This window comes from Colletotrichum aenigma, assembly GCF_013390185.1.
Source record: "Colletotrichum aenigma strain Cg56 chromosome Unknown KSG_Cg56_contig03, whole genome shotgun sequence".
In the NCBI taxonomy this organism is placed as follows: Eukaryota; Fungi; Ascomycota; class Sordariomycetes; order Glomerellales; family Glomerellaceae; genus Colletotrichum; species Colletotrichum aenigma.
Window position 1 is genome coordinate 1,832,599 of NW_023500909.1, and position 25,896 is coordinate 1,858,494.

At 54.8% G+C, this 25,896-nt stretch overlaps 7 protein-coding genes across 7 annotated transcripts; 3 read left to right on the forward strand and 4 right to left on the reverse strand.

Annotated features, from left to right (window-relative positions):
• Positions 1-3,389: 3,389 nt before the first annotated feature.
• CGCA056_v004463 (uncharacterized protein) lies at positions 3,390-4,589 on the reverse strand (the record flags this gene model as incomplete). The annotated part of the gene is made up of 1 exon (XM_037319718.1): positions 3,390-4,589. One exon carries the CDS (start codon positions 4,587-4,589, stop codon positions 3,390-3,392), a length of 1,200 nt encoding a protein of 399 aa, XP_037181166.1.
• A 1,519-nt stretch (positions 4,590-6,108) lies between these two features.
• bcsl1b-3 (putative mitochondrial chaperone BCS1-B) lies at positions 6,109-8,121 on the forward strand (the record flags this gene model as incomplete). Its single annotated transcript, XM_037319719.1, has 2 exons — positions 6,109-6,627; positions 6,688-8,121. 2 exons carry the CDS (start codon positions 6,109-6,111, stop codon positions 8,119-8,121), a joined length of 1,953 nt encoding a protein of 650 aa, XP_037181169.1.
• A 274-nt stretch (positions 8,122-8,395) lies between these two features.
• sfc1 (Transcription factor tau subunit sfc1) lies at positions 8,396-10,547 on the reverse strand (the record flags this gene model as incomplete). Its single annotated transcript, XM_037319720.1, has 3 exons — positions 8,396-9,774; positions 9,827-10,241; positions 10,305-10,547. The coding sequence occupies 3 exons, from the start codon at positions 10,545-10,547 to the stop codon at positions 8,396-8,398; spliced, it is 2,037 nt and encodes a 678-aa protein (XP_037181168.1).
• Positions 10,548-13,643: 3,096 nt separating this feature from the next.
• PPP2R5D (Serine/threonine-protein phosphatase 2A 56 kDa regulatory subunit delta isoform) lies at positions 13,644-15,864 on the forward strand (the record flags this gene model as incomplete). The annotated part of the gene is made up of 5 exons (XM_037319721.1): positions 13,644-13,667; positions 13,735-14,097; positions 14,147-15,064; positions 15,153-15,451; positions 15,504-15,864. 5 exons carry the CDS (start codon positions 13,644-13,646, stop codon positions 15,862-15,864), a joined length of 1,965 nt encoding a protein of 654 aa, XP_037181171.1.
• Positions 15,865-16,796: 932 nt separating this feature from the next.
• CGCA056_v004467 (uncharacterized protein) lies at positions 16,797-18,754 on the reverse strand (the record flags this gene model as incomplete). Its single annotated transcript, XM_037319722.1, has 2 exons — positions 16,797-18,470; positions 18,605-18,754. The coding sequence occupies 2 exons, from the start codon at positions 18,752-18,754 to the stop codon at positions 16,797-16,799; spliced, it is 1,824 nt and encodes a 607-aa protein (XP_037181170.1).
• Positions 18,755-19,546: 792 nt separating this feature from the next.
• CGCA056_v004468 (uncharacterized protein) lies at positions 19,547-20,109 on the reverse strand (the record flags this gene model as incomplete). The annotated part of the gene is made up of 4 exons (XM_037319723.1): positions 19,547-19,863; positions 19,926-19,951; positions 20,022-20,035; positions 20,101-20,109. The coding sequence occupies 4 exons, from the start codon at positions 20,107-20,109 to the stop codon at positions 19,547-19,549; spliced, it is 366 nt and encodes a 121-aa protein (XP_037181173.1).
• A 1,903-nt stretch (positions 20,110-22,012) lies between these two features.
• On the forward strand, positions 22,013-25,767 carry CGCA056_v004469 (putative inositol polyphosphate 5-phosphatase; the record flags this gene model as incomplete). The annotated part of the gene is made up of 4 exons (XM_037319724.1): positions 22,013-22,054; positions 22,112-24,665; positions 24,714-25,638; positions 25,689-25,767. The coding sequence occupies 4 exons, from the start codon at positions 22,013-22,015 to the stop codon at positions 25,765-25,767; spliced, it is 3,600 nt and encodes a 1,199-aa protein (XP_037181172.1).
• Positions 25,768-25,896: the final 129 nt, after the last annotated feature.

Consider the following 25,896-nt stretch of genomic DNA (forward strand, 5'->3'; position numbering starts at 1 on the left):
GACGGACACCATTAACACGGTTCGAACGGTCTGGAGAACGGTCCATGGGTTTGAGTTTGCCGCGATGGAGACCATGGGCAGCAAAAGAACGCGCGGCGTCGACATAGAATTTGATATCGCCGGCGGGATATGGACACCCGGCGCCGACTAACACGTTCGCTTGCTTGCTAGACCCGGGCAGATGGGTGATCGCAGAGGTCATGGCGTTTCTCGGCCGGAAGGTAGATGCTTCTTCCTTTCGGAACATTTTCATTGCTTCTTTTTGTGGACTTGCGAGACTTTCAGACCCTCATGAGCCGTTTGATCCTCAGGGGAGGCGCAAAGAGTGGTGACAATGGTCGGTGGACGGTGGACGTCGGTGGGTTTGGGGTTCAGTTTTTGGTGTCTTGATCCGCCTGTGATGGATGTGAGGCCGTTTGCGTATGCGCAATGCGTGTCTTGGAAAAACCAAAACCGTAGGAGGCCCTTTCTGCCTACGTAAGTCGACGCGTTGGCGTCGGTTTCCGAGACGCAAAGGGAGACGAAAATGTGGGAGATTAACGGAGTCTTATGTAGATGGAGAAACGGCGCCAGCGGGGGTCGGTTGGTGATTTGAGACGGGGATGGCTCCTCGACGGGATGTGGAGGCCTTTTGAGTGGTTCCCGACCTGGTGGGAGAGGCAAGGGGAGGGGGTATGGGGGGGCGTGTCAGAGTGAAAAAATGAAGGGTTGTGTTTGAGAAAGATGAGTGTCTTTTTTGGAAAACGGCCGATGATGTGGGTTATCGTTGCATCGTTCTACGAAGCTTAGTTGGTTTGGTGATGTGCATGTATTGAAATGAGAATGGGTGTCATTTGGTTGGTTCGTGGTGGAGCGGAGGTGTTGGTTTTGAGTTGACCGGGATTGTTGGGGGCTCTTTGAGACTACCGTCGTCTAGCACAGATGGGCTCGTTTCTTTCTCGTCGACTGACGTTGTTTCGACATCTGCAAAAATTCCCCGAGGACGATCTCGCAAAAAAAGAAATATGCGTGGTCTGGACTGCGGTCCAATCCGGCTACAACGGAGGCAGGGTGGCGACGGCGGCGGTTTATCAACCTTCTGTGATATCGCCGAGAGCAACAGGTTCAAGACTCAACGAAACGATGGTTGCATATCGTGTCTCAGAGAAACCTGCGGGCGTTTTCAGCAAACATATACATGCGTCATTGTGATTTAGACAATGTGTTGGTCTACGTCGGTTCTAAACCATGCTTCGTGATTTTAGCAAGGCTTGAACATGTATCAAAAATTGGAGCACGATTACCTGTCTAAGGGGCTATCATTGTGACCTTGGTCATTCTCAACCGGACTGACCAACGTACCTCACACCAGATATGTACCATACGATTAAAGAGGTGACAGGCTTTCAGGGACGAACACCTGGACCTCGACGCAGCTAGTTCTCAAAAATGAAGTCCTCAACAAGCATGCTCAACGAAAGCCTTTCATTTATATTGGCCAACTGTATCAGTAATGGGTATTGTCAGAAGAGGAGCAGTGAGACGGCCTGTTGATGTGTGATGGTATTGAGCTCGATCATGTGTGCAATCTGGCAAAGCTGCTATGAACCGAGCTACGTAGTCTTGACCCCCAAACTTTCTCCTTAAACCTAACGTATAATGTGCGGCAGACTGTGAGATCTTACTAGATCAAGTAAGAGCGTAGATGCATTTGTATTGCCCGGGGGACCAAAGGCAACAAGAAGCCTCAAGATCGCGAACCTCGCGCGCAACATGAGCGAGCTGTAAAGTTTCTTCCTCCCACTTGGCGTCTCGAGAGTACTTTGTTCAGATGTACCAGGGATGACGATGTGTCTTTCCGATGCATCCTGAATCTTTGACTGGATGCTCATCCCGTTCCAGACGAAAGAAGTCGATGATAGATGTTCTTGTCGTAAGTATATCATCGTCAACTTCGTCCGCCTGCTGTATGATCCATCCACAGGCCGCCATCGATGTTCTACTTTGCTCGTCAAAGCGACAGCCCGGATCTCTCGAGAACCAGATCGAGAAGCTTCTGATGTATGGTCTCTTTTCCAAGTCGGATTTGACAAAGTGCAATGATTCAAAGGTATGAAGTGTCCCAGCGCAGGTCAAATCGCAAGAAGCTCTTCTGGCCATGTGAATTTGAAGAGATTCGAGGCCTCCTTTGAATACCTCCAGTGGTTCTATGAAATTCGCAACGCATGAGATGCGCCTTATGTCGCTCACCTGGGGCTTATAAGAACAATACCTCCATGGGAATCCCTCCAGACGAACGTGGCGGATGAGACTCGCATTGATGGCCCCGATCGTGCGGACGAAATCCTGTACCTGGATGCGATAGGGGATAGGTTGGGGGCCGGCCGAGGCCAAAGCAAATCTGTTTTTCGAAAAGAATATGACGTAGGCTTCTTCGTGAACCCCCTTGCAGGTGAATAGAATAGACCTGGAGTCGCGCTCGCTGCGATCGGCGAACTTTGTTGAGATCGGTCGGTAGAAACCAGGGCGGACGAGAACTAGCTCATAGATTCGCTTTCGAAGCTCTATAGGTAGCTCCAAGAGTCTGAAACTTCTTTCGTCCCTCCGAAACTTCCTCCTTAGCGCTTCATCTTCCTTTTTCCTGATCCGTTCCAGTTTGTCCCTCTTCTTGAGTGCTTTCTTGAGTGCTGTTCGCTCCGTCTCTGGTGATTCGTAGAAGGATGGATACCAGCGGTCAGGTATGAGAAAGTAGAACGCCACGCAGGGGTGACAGAAAACGCAACAGGCAACTGCGAGAAGATCATCTACAAGGTCATGGAAAATGAATCCTGGAAAAGATCTAACCATCTTGACACCCGTGATGTTGCCTGGAGGACGGTCGTGACATGCTCACAGAAGCGTATAGAACTGGAAAATGGACAAGGTATGCAAGAAAACTCATCTCACTGACTTTCATGTAAAATTTTAACTGTTTGAGAACCTCACTGGGTTTGATGGCGGTGCCAGGCGCTCCGAAAAACCGAACTTACGTCAATACCCTGCTGGAGCGTGGCACAGAACACGATCTTATATCGGATTCACTCAAGGAAGTCATCCAAACTGCAATCTCAGGCTACTTGTGCTAGAAGCTCGGACAAAATTCAAATTTGGACTACACATCGGCTTTAAAAGATAGAAGGGGAAGGCTGTCATCGATGAAATGAAGCGTTCTTCAACATTTGAAAGTTAACAGATAACCTAAGCCGCAGAATATGTCTGTCATCTGAATCTGCAATCCAAAAAGCTCAAGAATCATGTATGTACGAACATCTCTATATATCAATTCCGTCATCCCCGTAGTATACACACTATTTCTGTTGCAACATCTTGAGCAATCCCTGGGACAACTCTCGCGGTTCCTCGAATACAGCCTAACAACCATCTTTGGATGACCAGTTCTGCAAAGAAACTCCGTGATTCTTATAGATGTATTCTTTGTAGTGCAACAACTTGTACAGATCCTCAGGCAAGCACTCGCGAACCCTCAAGTCGACACCAAGCTCCTCTTCTATCCAAGGAAGCAACGGATGAGTAGTGTCGACCTTGGAAGGCTCGCTCACTTTGATCCATCCGCAAAACTTCAAGATACTCCTCATCGAGATCTGTTTGCGATCCGCGTCCTTGGAAAGAGGCGTCATCTTGACAGAGAGTGACCCGATGCCCTTAATTCTTCCCATCGTGGCGTAGACGGCAGCGAGGAACGCGTAAACTTCGTCTTCGGGGTCAATACCCTTCGGAATTTTCCGATCCTCGTGAAAGGCATCCTCGAGAATTTGGGGGTCTTCTGGAGCTCGCGACTGATTCGACTTTTTCATTGCCCCGCGCAAGCTCACCGCGGTGTCGTCGGGCATATCAATCTCCACGGAGTCGAGGCCGTGGGAGAAGTTTTGGAGATGGGTGACGATCGGCTTCACGTTATTGCTCAAGGGCTTCTTGTCCTGCCACGCCGACCAGGGGAAGCCTCTCAGAAGGACGCGGCGGACGAGACTGGCGTTGGCCCTGCTTTTCTTGAAGAAGAACTCGATGTCGCTTTCGATCGAGACCGAGGGCTTGGGCTCGGGCTGGCCTCTCCAGCGAGCATCTGCTTTGGCGGCTTCTCTCTTTGCTCTGGCGGATTCTCTGGAAAGTCTCTTGGCTGTTCTATCCCCGTCGTTTTCCATTTTGCCTGTGAGGACCGCTGCCTTGGGCGCTTTCGTTTGCGGGGCGGAGGGCGGGCCCCAGGTCGTGGTGTACTTGGTGTAAAGGCCTGGCCCAAAGGCAAAAGTGTTTTCTCGATAGAGGACTTCAATGGCCTCTTGGGAGATCTTCTTGCATGTAAAAATGATGCTGCGCTTGAGGAACTCGCCAGGGGTGATGGGGATCTCGTTAGGGGTGTTGGGGATCTCGTCAGGGGTGAGTTGGCGTGGGCGTATAGGCTTTTTCCGGACCAAGAGATGACGATACACCTCCAGTCCAATCTCGCACGGCATATCGAGAATACCCAATTTGGATGATTTGGGTTGATCCATGTAGTAGGGGATCGAGACCACCTCTACTCTCATTGTCTCCGTCGTGGTTGTGGTGTCAGACATGACTGTGACTGTGGCTAGCTGATCCTCTTGGTAAGGTATTTTTGTTTTTAGAATGTTGTTATTCTATGAGATGTGTGGATTAAGCGCGAAAATCTAAGTGGGATAAAGAGAGAGAGAAGGCATCATAATATACCAGCGCCTGCGTTTTCGGAGAAAGGAAAGCACCATTGTGAGCCTGAAAAACTTTGAAGCTATTTGCGACCTGTTTGACCACACCGCAATGGAACCTAACCAGCCAGGTGCAGGAGAGAATCCGTACAAGTCCCAGTTCCATATTGCATCAAGACTTACCGGCGTTTGAAACCCAGTTTGCTAGATATCGCATCAACACTTACCGGTGGTTGAAAGCCAGCTTGATAGTCACGGAGCCGAAGCCACCACTCGGCCGCTTCCGGGGCCGAACAGGCGTCGGTTGTCGTCTGCTGGGGGCTCTGCCAGCCTGTAAGAAATCGGTGAGGCGGCGGTCAGCAACGCTACAGTGGGGTATTGGTGGGGTAATATCCATGGATGCATTATCGTTTCTTTTTTCCAACGGGTGCGGCACCCATCCATCGCTTTTCGCCTCCCCGAGCCCGTTGACATATGTGCACTTTCGTGGTTTGACTGGCAGACATGATTATTCAACTCGGCTCGGCGTAAGAATATGGACAGCCTGCCTCGGAACCGATTGCCACATTGTTCAATCAAATCAGCCTCACTTGCTGTGTCAACCAACTGGGGGGCGACGGATCTACTTGACTCTCGGATCTAGACCGCGAACGCCTCGATGACTCACATGCGAACTCGTCATCCGCTTGGTTATCGAGCGCATCCCTGGGCTATATAATCCATTGGTTACTGCAGCCGAATGGAAGTACGAATCTGCGTGCGGTTTTGTTTTCTCACTCATTCGAGAATGATAGGCACTCCGAATAGCGAGTCCAATCGAAGGCGATTCCGAGACGGGAACTACACTGCATCTTTAGTGAGCTGCTGATGACGTTGGCCGCGTCCACCACTGATTTCCGCTCGTTCATCCGGGGCTTATGGTCACGAGGCAAACTTTTATGAGGGTTGCAAGAGACTTTTTAGTCTCTGCATCGCCCTCTTTTAATCGATTCGCCACCCAGGCAGTTCTCAATTACCCACTCCTACGAATTAGCCTGCCTGCTTCTACGCAGTAGTCGAAGACTCATTCCAAACCCACTCATCAGCTTACAAGGCTGTGTGGCGTACTTCTTATTCGATTGTGTCATGCATAGTACTTTCTTTTGAGTAACTGTTAGCCTTTCTGTCTTCATTGGTGTTGGTTAGGCAGGAACACTTACGCAGCCTGAACGCGTTACTCCCAAGTTGTCTTGGTTGCCTCTATTGCTTTCCAAACGTCGTCCGAACTAAGGTCGTCTTTGAAGTCGCCTCAACTGCTGCCTGGGATTTATTGACTCCTATAAATATAACCTACAAGAGCCTCATCCAACATCTTCCACTACTCCAACCGACGTCATTGCAACTTGGTCGCAAGATGATGGACTTGGGCAGAATGGACTTCGCAACGTTGTTCAAAGGCAACTTCTCCGCCATGGCCGAGAACATGACCGGCGGAAAGTCCTACTCGGGCGACAGCAAGAAGATGATGGAGAGCCTTCTGCCCATGCTGGGCGGCCAGTTCAACCCGGTCGTCCGGTCTCTCATGTTCCTCTACCAGATGATCGGGTCCCATCTGGGCATCGACCCGACGCTCATCCTGACGTTGGCGGGCTTCATCTGGGCCGCAAATAGGGTCGCCCGGCAAGTGTACGGTGCCATCTTCCGAGTCATCCAGGACAACTTTATGAGTTCGATCCACGTCCAGAGCACCGACGAGATCTACGCGCACATGATGAAGTGGCTCGCACTGCAGCCCCTAATGGCGAGCTCGCGGTCTTTGACCGCGGAGACTGTGAGCAAAACGGCGTGGGAGGAGGAGGAGGAGCTTGAGGCGCTTCAGACGATCAGGATAACAGGCAGCGGCGATGGCGAAGCCGAGTATCTCAACTTTTCTAACCAGGAAGCCAAAGCTGTAAGCTCAACAAACCCCCCTCCTATGTTGTCAGGCAGCCCGTACTAAAACTGTGTTTAGCTTCCAAGATATGTACCGGCGGTTGGTGTACACGGTTTCTGGTTCAAGGGCCGCTACTTCAGACTACACCGCAAGCAGCAGAATGTCTTCGACGGCCAGGAAGCTTACGGAACCTTTAGGAAAGAGGAAGACCTCATCATCTCCTGTTTCGGCCGGGACCCGGCGCCCATCAAGGAGCTGCTTCGTTTTGTCAAGGAGTTCTTCTACTCAGATCACTATGCCCGCACAACCATCAAACGCCCGAGTCCGCAGCCGATGCGCAGGTACGGAGGCCGCTATAACTGGTCGCAGGTGGCCAACCGACCCGTCCGCCCCATGCGCACCGTTGTTCTCGACCCCAAGCAGAAGGGCCAAGTTCTCGCCGACATGAACGAGTATCTCCATCCGGCCACCCCTCGCTGGTATGCTAACCGCGGTATCCCCCTGCGTCGCGGATACCTCTTCTACGGGCCCCCGGGAACGGGAAAGACGTCGCTGTCCTTTGCGTTGGCTGGTGTCTTTGGCCTGGATATCTTCGTCATCTCCCTGCTTGAACCGACGTTGACGGAAGAAGATCTCGGCACGCTATTCAACTCTCTGCCCCGTCGCTGCGTTGTCCTACTGGAGGATATTGACACTGCCGGCCTGAGCCGGGGAGACGAAGAACCCGAAGATGCCAACCCAGAACCGGATACCAAAGGTGACAAGGAAAATGACGAAGCCACCAAGGATGGCGACAGCACCGCCAAAAAAGGAGACCGGCCGAGCAGGAGACAGACAAAAGACGACTGGAAAGTCTCAGACCTCGCTCGGGCGCTGAAGAAGGAGGCCAAGGACGACAAGAAGGGAATCTCCCTCTCGGGCCTCCTCAACGCCATCGACGGCGTCGCCTCACAGGAGGGCCGCATCCTCGTCATGACGACCAACAAGCCCGAGTCGCTCGACGAAGCCCTCATCCGCCCCGGCCGCGTCGACCTGCAGGTCGGCTTCACCAACGCCACCCCGGCGCAGGCGACGGAGCTGTTCCAGCGCATGTACGAGGCCGACGGCGCGGTGCCCGCCAAGCGCGTCGACGGGCACGTCGCGCCGCCCTCGCACCCTGGCCCGAGCATCGTCAAGATGAACGGCTCGTCGTCCGCCTCGGGGTCCGGGGCGTTCACTCCTTCGCCTCTGCGAACTTCCTTCGGACAGGGCGAAGCTGCGGCTGCGGCTGCTACTGCTCCGGCGGCGCAGGAGGCAGAGAAGAAGCACTTGTTCGATGCGGAGGAGCTGGGTCGGATCGCGGGCGAGTTTGGCGCCCTCATTCCCGACGGGCTGTTCAGCCCGGCCGAGATCCAGGGGTTCTTGCTGAAGCGGAAGAAGGACCCGCGGCGGGCCCTGAAGGAGACGGCGGAGTGGGTTGAGGGGATGCGCTTGCAGAAGGAGAGCAAGACCAAAGTGCTCAAGGTGCAGTGAGACTCGAATACGTTTTATGATGGACGTTGGAATCCATATCCAGCACCAACATTCCATTGTCACCGGATGGTAGTGAACTATCCTCTTATAATTAGTCGTCTTGAAGTACAGTTTGACGATGCATGGGAATAAACAAGATACTCCCTAAGCATGGTTTGGACTGAATTGCAGAATGAAAACATCAAATTAGGCAGCAATAATTTTGACCCCTTGATCATAGGTCGTGCAATGTATGTCTTGATGTAGTTAGTGATATGCAAGAGACTGAGGCTCATCATAAGGGCGCAGAGGGGTAAGCCCCCTCAGCTTGAGTCTCGTCAACGTGGTAACGCGGAGGCTCTGTCTGCTCAGGCAGTTCATCTCCTTCATCATAGTATGTCTCGTATCCTTCGCCTTCCTCACCGTATTCATACGTCTCTGCATCGCCGTACTCTTCTTCCGCATAACCCTCCTCTGCTTCGCCTTCCATGCCAGGACCAGGCGCAAACCCTTCGTCTTCTTGACCGAAGCCGTCGTCCTCATCGTCTTCATCCTCAAGACTGTCGTCTCCCGCAAGCGACATGAGTTCGTCCTGAACACCCTGCTCCGCTTCGGGGGTCTCCTCTCCCGCACCCATGGCAGCCGCAGCTGCAACACTCCGAGGTCCGTTAGCTTTCGTGACGCGATAAGCAGTTCCTTTCCTCTTCTTCTTGGGCTCCTTGAATCGTCTGCCGTAGAGCACCCGCTTCTCGGCATCGGTGAGCTCTAGGTCCGGCAGGGGGATGTGCACGCTCGACGACCCGGGCGGCGGAGTCGTATCACGGACGTCAAAGATGCCGGCGAAGTCCTCGTCCTTGAGCTTGCGGCCAAACTGGATGGCGATCATCTTGGTCTTCATGATCCCCTTGACCTTTGCCCAAGTGCCCTGGTGGTACCAGCCGCTGTTGTAGATGTCGACCTCTGACCGCTGCGGTGCCGTGGCGAACATCTTGGCGATCAACGGGTCCGTGATGTCGCAAATCTGCCAGACCTTGCCGTCGGTCCAGTAGGACTTTCCGTCAAAGATGTGGCTTTCGTGGTTGTCGCCCTGGGGCTGGCGCTGCTCCGTACGCAAGCTGCGGATGGCGTGCCACGTCTCGCCAATGTGGCCAGCCTGCAGCTTGCGCATATTGAAGATCATGGTCTGGTAGGTTTTGTAGGCCGGGTCGGTGCGCGGGTCGATGCCGTACTTGATGATGGCGTCGCGCCAGGGTCCGCCGCGGAACTGATACCCGACGTAGCCGACGCACCGCTTCATGACGTTGGCATTTCGAACGATGGAGCCGAGTTTATTGAGGAGGGAGCGACGTGTCCAAATAGGTCGTTCCTCCATGGCTTCTTCCATCTTGGCTATGCAGGTGGTCACCTCCTCGTCGGTTCCGTCATATGGCATTTGCGGGCCTGTTGGGATGGGGTACTGATCTGCCTTCAAGAAGTAGCCAATAAGAGTTGGTAGTTGAGTATTAATGAGCTTTGTCTGTCCGGCGTGGTCGAGCTCAGATCGTACGTAGGGATTTTGTGAGTAGTTGTAGATGAATGGGAGCGTCATTGGCGTCCACACTGGTGGAGGGATGATATCCACGTTTGGTCCTTTGTCGACGCCGTCGACGAACTGGAAGTTCCTCATTTGAGTGACTGGTATAGCTGTCAGTGTGTTTCCAACATCGCAGACCGCAGGCAGACTCACTGTCACCGGGCATAACCTGATCCATGAATCTCGAAATGAAAGGAGACTCTTTCAGGCTCCAGTGGAAATCTGCCATACCGCGGAACCGGTGAGTGTGCTTGATGACGCCGACGGCCTCCACGTCGTAATTGTCGACATTGTCTTGCATTTTCCGCCGCAGGACCTTCGGATTGTCTAGCCGCGACTTAGAGCAGATCTGCTCGCGTGGTGATCTGGACCGGGGCGCATCGGTCATTTCGACCTCACCTTCCCACGGCCCGTCCGTACCCCTCTTGCGTTTCCTGCCGGTCCGCTTCGGCACGGTCACCTTCAGCACGACATTGTGACTTGTAGCACTGTGTGACATGATTGGCCTGCGGAATGGGCTCTCGGGGTTGAGATAGAAGGGGATTGTATTACGTTCAGTGTCGAGGATCTGGCAGGCTGTCAGTACCGCCGGGTAGGTTGAATTTTCCAGTCATTGCCGAACTCTACGCACATTCTGAAACGACGAAATGCTTCCAAAGGCCTTCTCTGCTCTGTCCAGATTCATGACGATCATGGGAATCTCCACGGCACCCATGGAACGTTTGGGAATGGGGAACCGGGGCGCTGAGTTGCTGTCATGTCGATTCTGAGCGGTTGAAGATTCCTCTTGCGGCTCATTGTCATCTTCCTGGACATCTTCTGCAAGCTTGTCATTCTCTGTGCCGTCATTCATGTGTTCGTCTTCGGTGTCCATGGTGATGGTTTCCGTGCGGCCGTCTTCTAAGACGCCTTGGCCTTGCGGGCGGTTGCCCAGCCGTTTGCTGTGGGATAACCTTCGATTGGCTGTAGGTGGCCTAGGATAAAGAAACAGGTTATCTGAGACCGCAAGTCTTAGAGCGACTAGTTGACGAAGGTGGAGTTGCGACGATTTGCGGATGTCGCCGCGTTGAGCTCAGTGATACGTCGTTTGACTGGAATTTTACCTGCTGTTCTGAGCAACTGAGATTCTCGATTGATGCACGGTGCGAGATATAGCCCGACCTGAGGCGGGTGCTAGGTGAGTGGCTGTAGCGCCGTACAGTGTCCGAACTGTACGGGTAAATTTGCTGAGGATCTCTTCACTAGCATCACGAGGCAGTCATCTGGCGAATCCATTCAAAAAATCATGGCACGCCTGCTGATTATGAGCCAGGACGACAAAAAGTTCCAAGCTACAGAAGAGACAAGGCTACAATACTACAATGCACAGATTGGATGAGAACAGGACAGGCTGTGTTGGTAAATCTGTGATTGACATACACCGATAAGGTATGGTACGCACGCGACTCTATCTCATCCGGATTCACTAGTGACTCTTGTTCCAGCAAGACACAGTGTCAGAGGAATGGAGACTGGCGCATTCGTGTTTCAGAATCCTCAGCAGATCAAGTCGTCCCATGTTGAACCCGTTCCCGAAGACCTGGGACGCTCCTGTTCTGTGATAGCTTGGACCCAGGGTGATGTGATGATGCCCACATTGTTTGGGGGCATTGAGCCCAAAGAAGGCCCTTGCAGCGGCTGCCAGGGACCTGCAGGAGTCAAAATACAGTGCGTATGTTCATTGGCACGGTACCAGAAACGGCTGTGTCTGCGTGTACGCTGCTGAGGTAAGGTATGAGGTAAGGTCGCAGGCGTTCCTTGCTTTAGTCGAGTGTGTTTTGGAATAAAGCCATCTCCTGATGGAAAGTCACTTCAAAATACCGAAGTGATGACTGAGTGAAGTCAGTAAACATCGGCCCTGCAGCTGCATTGTGCCGTCAGGAGATGCAGGTTTGCTGTGTAGGTATGGAGATCACATGTGGGGGCCAAGAATCCCAGGCCGGACCTCGATCTGGACGGGACGGGAGGGCAGAAACCTCCCGGATAAACCCTCCTGCCGACAAAAGAAATTGAGCTCCAGGGTCCAGCTTCGCTCGTCCAGTCGCAGACAGCGAATGTCGACAGGCAATCCACATCAATGTCGAGGAGAAAGGCAGGAGCATGGAGGGGTCGCGGGCCTTATCTTACCTAAGACGCTCACCAGCCAATCAAAAGCTGTCGTATTCGCTGATCGGGCCCGTGCAGAGGTCACGGTCGCAGTCAGGTCCCTTCCACAGGTGTAATGCAAGTGCCAGAACCTGTGCCCGTGCCAGTGCCAATCAGCGAGGTGCCATCCGTCAACACCCCCTTTCCCCATCCGTCCCTCCTTGGCTCCCGTTGCTTGCGCGCGTGCTGCTTGCTGTTTAAGTAGGTACTGCGTGCCTTACCTTACCTTACCGTACCTCACTGCTTGTGTCCGGGCAGCTGGCAGCTGTTCGATCGACTTGCAGCGAGCGCCCTGTAAATTGTAGGTGGTGTGTCCTCCTGCCGAGCCATGAAAGATGGGCGTTACAGAGCCCACTGTCGTTCCATACCCGTCCACTTCAAGGCACACTTCAGCAGCTCCCACCGGTGCGCTGCTGTCGGGTCCGCTCCTGCAGTTGGGATCTCTCCTGGAGGTTGGAGCACCTGTCCCGGGCTTGACCAGTGTTGAAGCAGAACCTTCCTTGGAAGGAGCCTCTTCACAGCCTCGACCTCTCCACTCAACCACCTCATCATACTGGACCTTACCTAGTAGGCACCTTACCTACCTAACTCCTTGGGTACGGTACCTTAGCTGAGGTGTTGACAGTTGTGGTTTGGTGTGTGTATGTTTGTGTGTGTTGTTGTGCGTCTCTCACCTCTCCAACTCGCCTCCGGCGAATGCGTACCTACCACCTACCACCTACCTACCTTGCCTTACTTTGCCTTCGACAACACTCTCCAATCTACAACTCTCGTCCATTGACTTGACCGCTTGAGTATTCTTACATCCGCATCGACGCCTCCTCTCTCTCGTCTTGCTTTCGGGCGTCAATCTGTAAGGTATTGCTCTCACCCTGTCCATCATCTCTGGCCGCCCGCCCGCCGCCCCCCAACCAACCAGCCAACCCCCGGCGTCGAGGCCTGTTCCTGGCTGGCCGCCGCGCATCACTGGACCGTCCGTCTCCAGCTGTCGAGTCTGTCTTCTGCTGGGCGACGTGCTCTGGGCCGGACAACCCTCTGGCCATACCATACCGTGCCTTGCCGTACCGTGCCTCTTCGACCTTACCTTAATATTTCACCGCCGCCGCTAGCACGTTAGGGGAGACCGGCTGCTGGTCCCGCGTCGTCTCACACTTCACACCTGGGCCCCGCAAACAACTTCAGCTTTACCGACGATCCAGAGCATCCCCCAACTTCGTCGCTTCTTGTCCAGAACATCTGGCTTTCTTCCTTTCGCTGCCCGATCATTTCTCCTTCCGCCGTTTTTTTGATGGGGCATAACCTCGTCGCAACGATCTCTCTCTCCAACCCGCTCCCCTAGCTGCTTCCCCTTGTCTGCCCATCACGAAGCGACGCTATCCTGACAACCCAACCCCAGCCCTTTCGCGAGCGACCGCCCTCCTTCATCGTCTCGTCGACATCGATCTGCCGACGCGCTTGTTACAACCCCAAACTCGCCCTTAGCTGAGACCCACGCACGCTCCGTTCGCCGCGCATCATCGAAGCCATCTCGAGACCGAGGCTGCGATAGCCCTTCGATTCCTTCGTCTTTGCATTCCATTTCGACGTCAAACAATTGACTCGATCCGGCCGGTTCCAAAATCACCCCTGCTTAACACCACCGACGCCGACCATCCTGCGCCCGCAGCATATATCCTTCTCTGCATTGGACCTCCGTCCATTGCGATTCACTGCTGCTCGCTACATTAGCTGAAGAGTCGGGCGATTCTGTCGCCCCACCGAGAGGCACTTCATCGTGACGTCCAAAATGAAGCGCTTCAGCCAGAGGGTGGTAAGTCACCGTTGCTACCCGGCCCCTGAGTCTCATCATCATACTGGACACCCTATTGACGTCCCAGCATGCCCAGCTCTCGCGCGGCAAAGACAAAGACCCCAATAAGCCCAAGAAGAATAAGGATTCCAAAGATGGGACTGCATCCCCCTCGTCGGTCGGCTCAGGCCGCGATGCAAACCAGTCGCCTAATCCGACTCCTTCATCCTCGACGACAAACCTCTCCGATTCCCGCAATAAGCCGCTGCCGCCTAACAACGCCGGCGCCCACGGCGGAGAACCGAACCAGCCGTCGCCATTGAGCAACCAGCAAGGTGCTGCCCCGGATCGCTTTGGCTCCACGGGAGCGGCCCAAAGTGCTAACGGTGGAGGTTCTCCAGCTCGCCATGGCACCCTACCGCCTACCGTCATCATCAGCCCCAGCGCTCCTGTAAGTTCTCAACCGGCACTGCTCAAAGCTGTTGCTAATCTATCTCCAGCACGTCCCGCCCCCTGGTGCTGCCGAAACCATGCCACACGATCTCGCGCCTCCGAAAGCGGGCACCAAGTCGCTCATGTTCGATCGCCTCCACCAGACGCCCAAGGACGTGCCCGAGGGCCTCAGAACACCCAAGCGACAGCATTCGTCGAGATTCGATATCTCTGCTCACCGCGAGCTGGAGAAGCTTCCTGGATTCCACGAAGTTCCCCCCAACCGACGCCAAGAGCTCTTCATGCAGAAGATTGACCAGTGCAACGTCATTTTTGACTTCAATGATGCCAGTGGTGACATGAAATCCAAGGAGATCAAGCGACTCGCCCTCCACGAACTGCTCGACTACGTCGCTAATAACCGTCAAGTCATTACGGAGCCAATGTACCCTAGAGTTGTCGAAATGTTCGCCAAGAACCTCTTCCGACCCATTCCGCCCCCGATGAACCCCCAAGGAGAAGCTTTCGATCCGGAGGAGGACGAACCCGTCTTGGAGGTTGCTTGGCCGCACATTCAGGTTGTCTACGAGTTCTTCCTGCGCTTTATCGAAAGCCAGGACTTCAACACCAACATTGCCAAGGCGTACATTGACCATAGCTTCGTGCTGCAGCTGCTGGAGCTCTTTGACTCGGAGGACCCGCGCGAGAGAGACTTCCTCAAGACGACGCTTCACCGTATCTATGGCAAGTTCCTGAACCTGAGATCGTTCATCCGTCGCTCCATCAACAACGTATTCTTCCAGTTCACATACGAAACGGAGAGGTTTAACGGCATTGCTGAGTTGTTGGAAATTCTGGGCTCTATTATCAACGGTTTCGCTCTGCCGCTGAAGGAGGAGCATAAGACCTTCTTGACGCGGGTATTGATACCTTTGCACAAGGTGAAGAGTCTCAGCATGTACCACCCTCAGCTGGCGTACTGCATTGTCCAGTTCCTTGAGAAAGATGCATCTCTCACAGAGGAGGCAAGTTTTGGATCCGAGGCTTCGCATAGTTGCTTGCTAACCGAACCAGGTTGTCCTCGGACTGCTCCGCTACTGGCCCAAGGTCAACAGCACAAAAGAGGTTATGTTCCTTAACGAGGTCGAAGACATTTTCGAAGTCATGGACCCGGCTGAATTCGCCAAGGTTCAGGAGCCTCTTTTCCACCAGCTGGCCAAGTCGGTTGCCAGCCCCCATTTCCAGGTTGCTGAGCGTGCTCTTTACTTCTGGAACAATGAGTACTTCTGCAACTTGGTCAGTGATAACGTTGAGATTATCCTGCCCATCATGTTTGCGCCTCTATACGAGAACTCCAAGGGACACTGGAACCGGTGAGTGTTACCACAGAGTGCAAGCGCGACTAGTACTAAATAACTGCTGCAGTACGATTCACGGCATGGTTTATAACGCCATGAAGCTGTTCATGGAGATCAACCCTCAATTGTTTGACGACTGCTCCCACGATTACACCGAGCAGCAAAACAGCGCCGCAGCCAGAGAAGCCCTCCGTGAAAGAAAGTGGGCGTCAATCACCGATCAGGCCAACCAGAGACGGTCAGCCAACGGTGCGGGCGCTCCGACATCAGGTAGAGCACACGCTGGCTCCCTTTCTCGCGTTGATGAAGTCGACGGAACCGAAGACAACCAGAAGCGATTAGACTCTCTCAAGCTGCAAGATGGCGACCGCAGGGAACGTCGGCATGAGCAACAAGACTCGGTAGGATCAACCCGAAGCCAAAAATGATTTTACCCTGTTGCCATTACCCGCCTCTGTCTGGTTGTCAACCTGCGCTTGAGGATTCTCAATACCCTTTGAAACTTCGTTTTGCTATTTTTACAAAACTCACCCTGTCCTGTTCCTCAGCATTGTCTTGCATCCTGCTTTAATCGCCGAATTTCAGTGCTTGTTGGAATGTTTGATTGACCAGTGTCCGATGTAGGCCCCGGAACAAAACGGCGAGGAGAAAGCCGAGGCGACTGAGGAGTCATGACCTGCCTTGGCATTATTACCGAATGATTTGCCTTCAACGGGTTGAAGGACTTCAAACGGGAACATCATGCATGCGCTTAGGGATTCAGAGGATAACCGCCGGGTACGCTTCGGGTCAGGAGAGAGAGGACCACAAGCTCTAGTAGGGATGGGGCTTCGCCGCCCTCGGAACATACTTAATTTTCATGATGTCACTTTTATGTTTCCTTTCTCCTCGGTAAAGACTCAGACCTGAGCGGGACCTTTGACTACTGGCATCGAGCCGCCCGCCCGCTGTTTGGCTGTCGAGGTGAAAAGAAACGCGGGACTCTTCTTTACTTTTTTCTACGCGGGAGGACACAAAAACGTATTTTGTCGGAAGAGGGTGACGGGGGACAGGCAAGAGTGGGTGGAAGAAAGATGGGGTGCCCCGGCGTACAGAGGCGAAACTCGGGAGACAAGCTCCTTTTTTCTTTATGCGGCTCTCTCGGATGAACTTGACAAGAAAGTTGCGCCAGAGTGGGCGTGAGGAATGAGGGTTTTCCTCCTTGGTTTCTACCTTAGACGATGAATGAGTACAGACGTTAGACGTCACATTTAGACTTGGGTACGCTGATAGAGGTTTGACGAGCGGCTTCGTGATTGACATTATACATTGCCTTGCTACTACTGGTCTAATCTACAGTTGTCCAAGAGCAGAGGGAACTTTACCACCCGCCTCCTCTGCCTCTGTTATAGCCTCCCCTGCCGCGGCCTCTGTACCCACCACCGCCGCGTCCATACTGCGGCTGTTGCTGGTATTGGTTGTGTTGTTGCGGCGGCGGCGGCGGCGGAGCGGGTGCCCCCCATCCGCCCATATGTGGTGGAGGCGGCGGCAGACCGGCACCAGGTGGCGGAGCACCCCAATTCTGCGGAGGCCCACTGATATAGCCTACAGTGGGAGGATGAGTAGGTGGAGGGGGAGGCGGCCATGCTCCTTGGAAGCCTTGAGGCGGCGGAGGGGGTGGTGGGAAGTGTCCGAACCCGCCGGCCGCGTTTGGAGGTGGTGGTGGGTACGGTTGGAAGGCGGGAGGACTGTGGTGATTAGGGGGAGGAGGCGGCGGTGGCTGCGGCTGGTTGTAGCCCTGGCCCGACTCGTCGTTGTACCGGCCGCGGCCGTGGGGTGGAAGTGGTGATCTGCTGGAGTCGCCGCGGCCTCTTCTCCCGCCTCCTCGCTCACGAGATCGGGATCGGGATCTGTAGGGACTCCGCGACCGGGAGCGTGATCTTGACCTGGATCGGCTGTAGTCTCTGGAATCGTAACGACCCTTGCGTGGAGGGCTCTGTCGCCGATCGCGGCTGTGGCTTCGGCTGCGGCTGGGGCTCCGGCTTCTAGAATCTGGCGAGAGCCTGCGCCTCTTGAACGCGGGGGGCGAGTCGCTTCTACTTGACCGGCCAGGGGAGAAGCTGCGAGAGCGGCTTCGCGAGCTGGATCGGCCACGGCTGCGTCTGTCGCCTCCTGGCTTTCCCTTCTTGCGCTGCTTCATCTTCTCGCAGAAGTTGCGCGACCAGCCGTAGTAAGTCTCTCCCCCAATGACCTCGCCCGTGATCTCGTCGAGGATGACGCGCTCGCCCATCTCGCTCAGGTCCGTCGACTGCTGATCGGGCTGCTGGGGCGCCGCCGACTTGGAGTATAGTCTCTCGACGTCCGCGAGAAGGTCCTTGACTGCCTCGGCGAGAGCCTTGTCCGCGGGGCCTGGCGCGAGCTGAAGCGGCTTGATCATGTTGGGATTCATGGCCTTCGTAGAGTTTGGCTCAAGATGCGGGAGCCAGTTGGCAGCTGGAAGGTCGAACCAAGGGGTGTTCGGGTCTCCGTGCATCGAGGGAATCATGTAGGGCGCGTCCTTTGCAGGTTTGACAGCGAGGTTCGACCCTGTCTGGTTGTTCGCGCCCTCGCCCTCAGCGGCCTTGGTGACTTTACCGCCATGGGGGGCTTCCTTCACCGTCTCCCTCAAGTCTGCGATCGTGTGCGTCGAGATGTACTTTTGCTGGTCCCAGAGCGACAGGAGATCGTCCAGCTTGCGCATGTGTTTCGGGCAGTTGTGGAAGCTGGCGGCAGCGTGAAAGAGCGGTGGGAGGCTGGGCTGTAGCTCCGTCGCGAGGCGCGTGTCTCTGTCCCGCACGACGGCGTGGTAGAGAACGTCGTTGAGGATGTAGAGAATGTGCAGACGTTTGCGCTTGGAGGAGGGCTTCGTCTTGTTCTTCGCAGCACCAGCGGCGGCGGCGGCGGCGGTAGCATCATCGCCTGGGAAGGATTTGGAAAGGGCGGCCAGGTATTTGCCAAGAGCGGCGACACGCGCCGGCGAGGGCGCCAGATTCTTCAGGATCCATCGCTTGCATTTCTAGAGTAGGCAGCAGGAGTTTAGTTGACCTGCGACATGGAGACACGACGGAAACGGCTATGCTTGCGGCAAGAAACACGTAGAAGAGAAGAAAACGGCGCGGAGAGAAAGGCCGTTTCAAGAGGGCATCAAACCTGAACGTTGGCGGGCGAGCACTGGTGTATCGCATCGTGAAGGAGGGTGTGGAACGTCTCGATCTCCGGCCTCGTGAGGGAGACAGGCTCTTTGCGGAAGAGCAGGGCGCTGAAGGAGGCCTTTGCTATCGCCAGCTCGGGTGTTGCCATTGCGCTTCGATTCGCATGCCTGCCGGCGCGCAAGTAGATGAGCAGCGAATGTGTTGTTGTGAGGGGGTGAGTGGTGGTGTTGGGGATGTTGAAGTTGAAGTTACGAAGCGGGAGCTGTCAGAAAAGAGCTGAAAGCTTCATGCCAGCCAGGCACACAAAGCTGAATGCGCCGCGCAGGGCGTAAAACTGTGGCTTAGCACTTGGATCTAGCTGTTGGAGTGAGTCGGCTGGAAGTCGGGGTTCTGCGCGGCTTCTTCCGCAAAGGTGCTAGGGGACCCAGGCCACCCAGTGCGGATTGCCACGAGGTCACTATCTTAGCGGGCTACCCTTGAAGCCAAGATGCGGTAACACCTGCGGCCGGAGCGTGCGCCGTGATATCGGAGGGATCATGGGGGCGGACTATTGCGATAGGCCATCGAGAGGCAAGTATCTACTTATTCATCCAATTGACGGAGCGGTTTTGCTGGCTTGAAGCTGTTTGTGCAGCTGAGGCCTCTCGCTTGTGTTGGTGTTGGACAGAACCACCGCTGACGTAGGGCTAGTGTCCAATGATTCATTGACAGTCTGCCATCATGGCCTCGTCCAGAAGACGCTTTTGCTTAAGTTACAGAAATGACCGCCGTGGCCTCCCTTCAAAATACAATAATCCAGAGGTTAATTGGTAGAGAAGCGTAAATTCTTTCGTGTCGTGCTCAATGATACAAAGCGCGGCCATAACCGACCAGGGTGTTAATTATAATACACAGACTCGGGTCCGGTCGGGCTGCTTCCACCGCCAAACGTTTCGCGCCACTACGAAAAGCGGTCTCCCTTTGGACTCTTGAACGGCGTACTACTCTCGTATTTGCTCTTCTCCAATATTCTTTGTTGTTCCGTGGTCGGGGCATGGCGGGTCGGGGCGGGGTCGGAGCTGGACTCCTGGCTCGGCGAGCCGGCGGCATCGGTGCGCGGCTCTCCGCCCATGGTGGATGCGGAACCGGGCTGACTGGGGACGTTGTCGCCGTATTCCATGGATTGGGCCATCTGCTTGCGCTTGCGCTGCTCTTCAAAGCGGGCTGCGCGGTCGGCGTTGATGCTCTGCTTGGCGAAGTAGTAGGCCGTTCCGCCGGCTACATAAGTCGGCGTGTTAGCTACGGCACGAGGGCCAAGGCATGCTCAAATGACCACGTACCAACACAGAGAGAGCCCCATCCGAGCCTGCAAAACACAGAGTGAGAAGGTCAGCGTGACGGACGACGAGAGATGGTTTGCGACGAGTCAAGCGTACCAGAACGATTTGACCTGGGATCAGGCATGATGTTAGCCAGAGACTTGAAACCATATGCGACGGATAGGCTACAACTTACGGTGTTCATGTTTGCGGTAGAATATGGGGTGGACGATCAACTGGACAGATCTTGTCGCAGGGCTGAAGGGTTGACAGGTTTGTCTGGAACGCAATGGGAGGCAGCGAGCGAGAAGAGGGAAAAAAAGTTGCGCCGTTCGGAGTTGTTTGAATGGAAGATCTAAACCTGGTCAATCGGAGCAGTTTTCCAACAGTCAGCACGCACTGTGGTAAAGTGGGATGGTCTGATAATGGAGCTCCCCGATTGCTTGGCCTTGAGCCGTGCACGCGATTTGTGGACCCCGAGCGAGAGCGCAGGAAGGCGAGTGCAGCATGCGGTGGTGGTTGCTCTCAATCGAGTTTAGCCGGCTTGAGGCGGTTGAGCCACAAGGTACGTACTCTTTTTGGAGGCAGCATCCAGTCACATTAGGTAAGCACGCTAGGAAGAGTCGCGCCTCACCAACGTTGAGGGGGGAAGAGAAGCTAGGTAAGAAGGCAACAACGGCGAGGGCGAAAGTGATGTACAGGGGCCGCAGTGTTTACAGCGAGCGGCAGATTAGGCAGTCTGGCGGGTGTTCAGCGGGTAGGCCTAATTTCGGAACAATTAGCGTCCAGGTCCTGTCTCTCCATGCCCGTCGATTGGGTGTGTACGGTACTTGGTGCCTATGCAGTGTATGCAGCATGTACGAAGTACCTACTTCGGGTCTGGTCTTGGGCAGATTCACTCAGGTACCAAGCCAGTGAACCCCGGGAAGCATGCATCCCAATTCCATCCCCCTCCCCCAACCTTCTCGCAATTACTGGAACCCAGCAAGGCCAGGTACTTGGCGTGGAGGTACCTTGTCCAAGTACTATCCGTATGTGCGCCCAAATTACCTGACATCTCTTGGAAAGCAAAAGGTCGAAAAGGGCCCGCAGCTGGCTCTGGACGACCCTTGTTACCTAGTACTGCATAGTAAGTATACTACTCGCCGAGGGCTGGGAGGAGCTGGAGGGCTGTGGCAGACGACAGCCCAAAGAGGGACGGAGACTCGGCTTGGCAGGGCCATATGTCATTATGGATATTGCTACCCTAGATAGGACAGCCGGCCCGGCGTACGTAGTGTACCTGACGTCGCCGTCGTAATTGAGGGCGGTGTTTGGATGGCGACGTCTCCAAAGGTCCCTCAAACCTTACGTACATGCCACCACGTACCTCCTGGCACCCGCGCAGAAGCCACTCGAGCGTGCGTGTTGTATTGTATCCGTATGTAGGTACGCACATCCATCCATCGGTAGATAGGTACCTGAGCGGTTGTACCTGACGGCAAGGTACAGAGAGGTAGACCAGCCGGTTGCCTGCGAGCAAGGTGCACCGCACCACACCCCAACCCGCACACACTACTCCATCCACAGTCCACCACGGTGCCGTCCCAGCAAAACGGCTGGGAATCTTATTGCTCCAAGGGGCCTTTGCAATGCCACTTCGTTGTCAATCACAACTTTACCACGGATACTACTGCCGCTACCTCGACTCGACCACCACCACCACCACAACAGAAAAAAAAACATTCTGCCCTCCGTCCCCTCTCGCGTCTGCTCCTGATCCACTGCGATTCTGACCATACATCTATGGTCATGCCCGCCTGCACGTCGAGGTAGCTCCGAAACGTCGCCCAGCATCATTATGCTCCCCAGCCCTCTTGCACGGCCGTCCATCCCACTTCGCAGAATCCCTCCGAACAGCCACGCGCATCAAACTATCGTCTTCGCTGACATACCCTCGCGATCCTCAATCCCCGTCCGACAACCTCTATACCATCCCTTGACAAATTAAGCACGCCAGACTCGCCTTGTCCTAGCCCGCCGTTGATGGGCTCATGAAGATTCGTTTGAAGACGTGGGTGTAATGGGTATCAGCACCCTGAGCCCCGCCGTCCAGCTCAACTGTCATCATGCCTCCCCCCGACCAAAATGGGCCTGATGGCTCATCACTTGTTCGTTTCCCAAGCCCACAAGACCCCCTCTGACTTTGTGACTGACATGGCTGGCAGAAACCCGTCTCCTCCCTGAGAGCCAAGTTCGAGAACATGAACAAGGGCGAACCTGCGCCTGCACCTGCCCCCGCGCCTGTCCTTCCGTCGGGCCCTTCTCCGCCTCGAACAATCTCACCGGGCCCGAAGCCTGAATTCCTTCGAGATGCAGCCAAGTCTACCGAAAGCCTTCCGATACCCCCGAGACCGAGAGAACGTGGCAGCATCTCGACACCGTCTCTTCCTCCTCCGCTGCACGAGCCAGTCCCTCGATCGCCGGGCCGCTCCCTGGGCATACCTCCCACTCTGAAGCCGGAGCCCGTGAAAGCTCCCTCCGTCATGGTAGAGCCTCCTCAATCTCCTCCGAAGAATACTGTCTCCAGATTTGCGCATGCCGAGACCCCGGCTTTCTTGAACGCTGAGTCCGGCGCATCAACTCCGACAACTCCCACTACCGCGCGGCAGTTCAAGATCCCGAGTCGGCCCCATACCCCCTCTCTCGAACCGAACCGGCGCAGCCCAAGGCTGTCGGCCTCCCAACCGCCCTCTCCCCCGCCCCCGAGAAGGTCTGGCGAGATTCGCAGAGACAACAGACCCGCCGTTCCGCCGCCTATCAACCGTGCTGAAAAGCCGTCAATGCAGTCTCAGCCGAGGCCATCGTTTTTCGCTGATCATGTTGTAACCGCCAATAGACATATGCTGAAGCCGGAGACCTCTCCGTTCAGCAGCCCGCCTAGCAGCCCCGAACCGGCACCCCCGGTGCTTCCTTCGAGGCCAAAGGCGCCTGCCACACATTCGGATCCGCCGCCTCAACAGCAACGGGGAAGGACACTGGATGTTGGATTTGCACCTCCGCCTGTACACCACTCGATCATGACGAAGAGAAACCAGCGGGACCAGGAAACGAATGGATTTGTAAAGGGCCAAATCACGCCTCAAATTACTGGCGAGACCCGTCCTTCCGTACCAGCGCTGCCCGCGAGACCGCATACGACCGCCGAGCCACCGCCACGGCCCCTTTCTATGACCATGAAGCCGCCCCCGCGACCCCCAAGGCCTGGTATCAACACACATCCAGTCTCCGAGGCTCAACCACCGCCCAAACGTATTGTTTCGACCCCCACAACCCATCTTCCGCCACCTACCCGGTTGCCTGGACGTGCCAATACGGTGACTGACAGAACATCAGAGAGGACCACGCCTCGCCCGCCGCCACCACAACCTCCTATCTCCCACCCTCCTCAACCCGTGCAACACCCATCGCCGCCGCCGCCGCCGCCGGCCGAGACGACGACTGCTCTCATCCCATCGAGCAATCATTCAAAGGTTGATGTCAACGGCTCGAGCCAGTCCTTCCCGGATCCTTCCAACGTCAACCGGAGACCCCCCTATATCAAGCAAGGTATGCACGAAATCCAGACCAAGTACGATCCCAGAACATTCGACGTTTGCGGCGACCTGGTTTGCACCACTGGTCACTTGACCCGAGTTTGGAGTTTGCGGGATGGTGAACTCCTTATGAGCTTTGCCCACGGTGAGGGCATCAAGGCCACAGCAGTGGCGTTCAAACCTGGTAATAATGTCGATGAGGAAGGCGAACGCTTATGGATTGGTAACAACTTTGGCGAGCTAATGGAGGCCGACATTGCAACGCAGAGTGTGATTGCAAATAAGCCGAGCGCCCATGGTCGTCATGAAGTCATCAAAATTTACCGCCACTTCAACGAATTGTGGACACTTGATGAGACGGGCGGGCTTCTCGTTTGGGGTCCGGATGAGACCAGCACGCCAAACTTGACGAATAACTCACACCAAGCATTCCGACTACCGAAAGGCCACACCTTCTCGATGATAATTGGAGACGAGCTGTGGCATGCGACTGGAAAGGAAATTCGGGTGTTTGCTCCTAGCACAGACGGGCAGACCCAGTTTCAAGTTCTTGTGAGGCCTATGATGCAGGATACTGCTGGAGAAGTCACCTCCGGATGCCAAGTCCGGTCGCAACCTGGCAAGGCCTTCTTTGGCCATGCAGATGGCAAGGTTTCGATTTACAGCACGCAAGACTTCGCTTGTCTCGGGATTATTAACTTGAGCTCTTGGAAGATCAACTCCATCGCAGGCGTCGGTGATTATTTGTGGGCGGGATTTAACACAGGTAAAGTCTGTGTTTACGACATGGCGACAACACCGTGGTCTGTCAAGAAGGACTGGCAGGCACACGACAAGAACCCAGTTGTGAAGCTCGTTTCGGACGCTTCCAGCGCTTACCGAATGGATCGTCATCAGGTAATATCTCTCGGTGCAGACAATGTGCTTCGCACCTGGGACGGCCTCCTGCAGGATGACTGGCACGAGACGGAAATGAAGGGCATGGATACCCAGTACTGCGAGTTCCAAGATCTCAAGGTGCTATGTATGACCTGGAACGCCGGTGCATCTACGCCTCACAGCCTTCGATACGCTGAAGAGGATGCGGAATTCATCAAGAGTCTGTTACAAGCAAACAGCTCACCCGATATCCTGGTTTTCGGGTTCCAGGAGTTAGTCGACTTGGAGGACAAAACCGCCACAGCCAGTAAGTTAGAACCTTGCCATTCGACGAAACTTAGCTGACATTTCCCAGAACGTTTCTTGAAGGTCAAGAAGAAAGAGGGATCAGACCAGGAGCGAATGAGCCACCAATACCGCGACTGGAGAGACTTCTTGCTGAAGAGCCTCGATGATTACATGCCGCATGATTGTCTATACCACTTGTTGCACACTGCCACTCTTGTTGGCCTGTTCACCTGCATTTTTGTCAAGTCGACGCTTAGAGATCGCGTACGGAACTTGAGCGCATCGGAGGTCAAGCGTGGCATGGGCGGCCTCCACGGCAACAAAGGTGCCATCGTTGTTCGTTTTATGGTTGACGACTCCTCACTTTGCTTCATTAATTGCCATTTGGCAGCGGGTCAATCACAGGCTAACAGTCGTCACAACGATGTGGCGGCCATTCTCGAAGCGCAAATTCTCCCTCCTGAGCGAGACCCCAATATGCGTCTGGACAGCTTCGTTGGTGGTGGAGACGGTACTATGATCTTGGATCATGAGCTCTGCCTCCTCAACGGCGATCTCAACTACCGCATCGACACGATGTCACGCGATACCGTGGTTATTGCTGTTAAACAAAATAACTTGGCCAAGCTACTCGAGCGAGATCAGCTCCTCGTAGCAAAGAGACGGAACCCAGCCTTCAAGCTCCGCGCATTTGACGAGATGCCAATCACCTTTGCACCTACGTACAAGTATGATGTCGGCACAGACAACTACGATACTAGTGAGAAGAAGCGCTCGCCAGCCTGGTGCGATCGACTACTGTACCGCGGAGGAGGCAGGATAAAGCAAATCGACTACAAGCGCCACGAGGTCCGCGTATCCGATCATAGACCCGTCACCGGACGATTCAAGTTCACGGTTAAGAAGGTCCAGCCGAAGGCGCGGGCCATGGCGTGGGTAGATTGCGTGTCGAGGTTTGAAGACTTGCGACTGCGCGAACTCAATGATGACAAGTGAGTACTTGTTTTTCCGCCGATATCAAACACTTTGCTAACAGATGTAGGATATCCTATCTGACGAAGGTTATTGGTTACGACGCCGCCACTGCTCAGAGCATTCTCAACCCGCAGAGCGAGGCATGAATACACCCTTGCAAATTTCACTACGGACCACAGCTTTCAACCGCAGGCTACATGATTGATATGCGGTAGGCATGGTTGACGGACAACTCTCTGGATGCGAGTTACGAATGGAGGGGTTTTACGACCGGG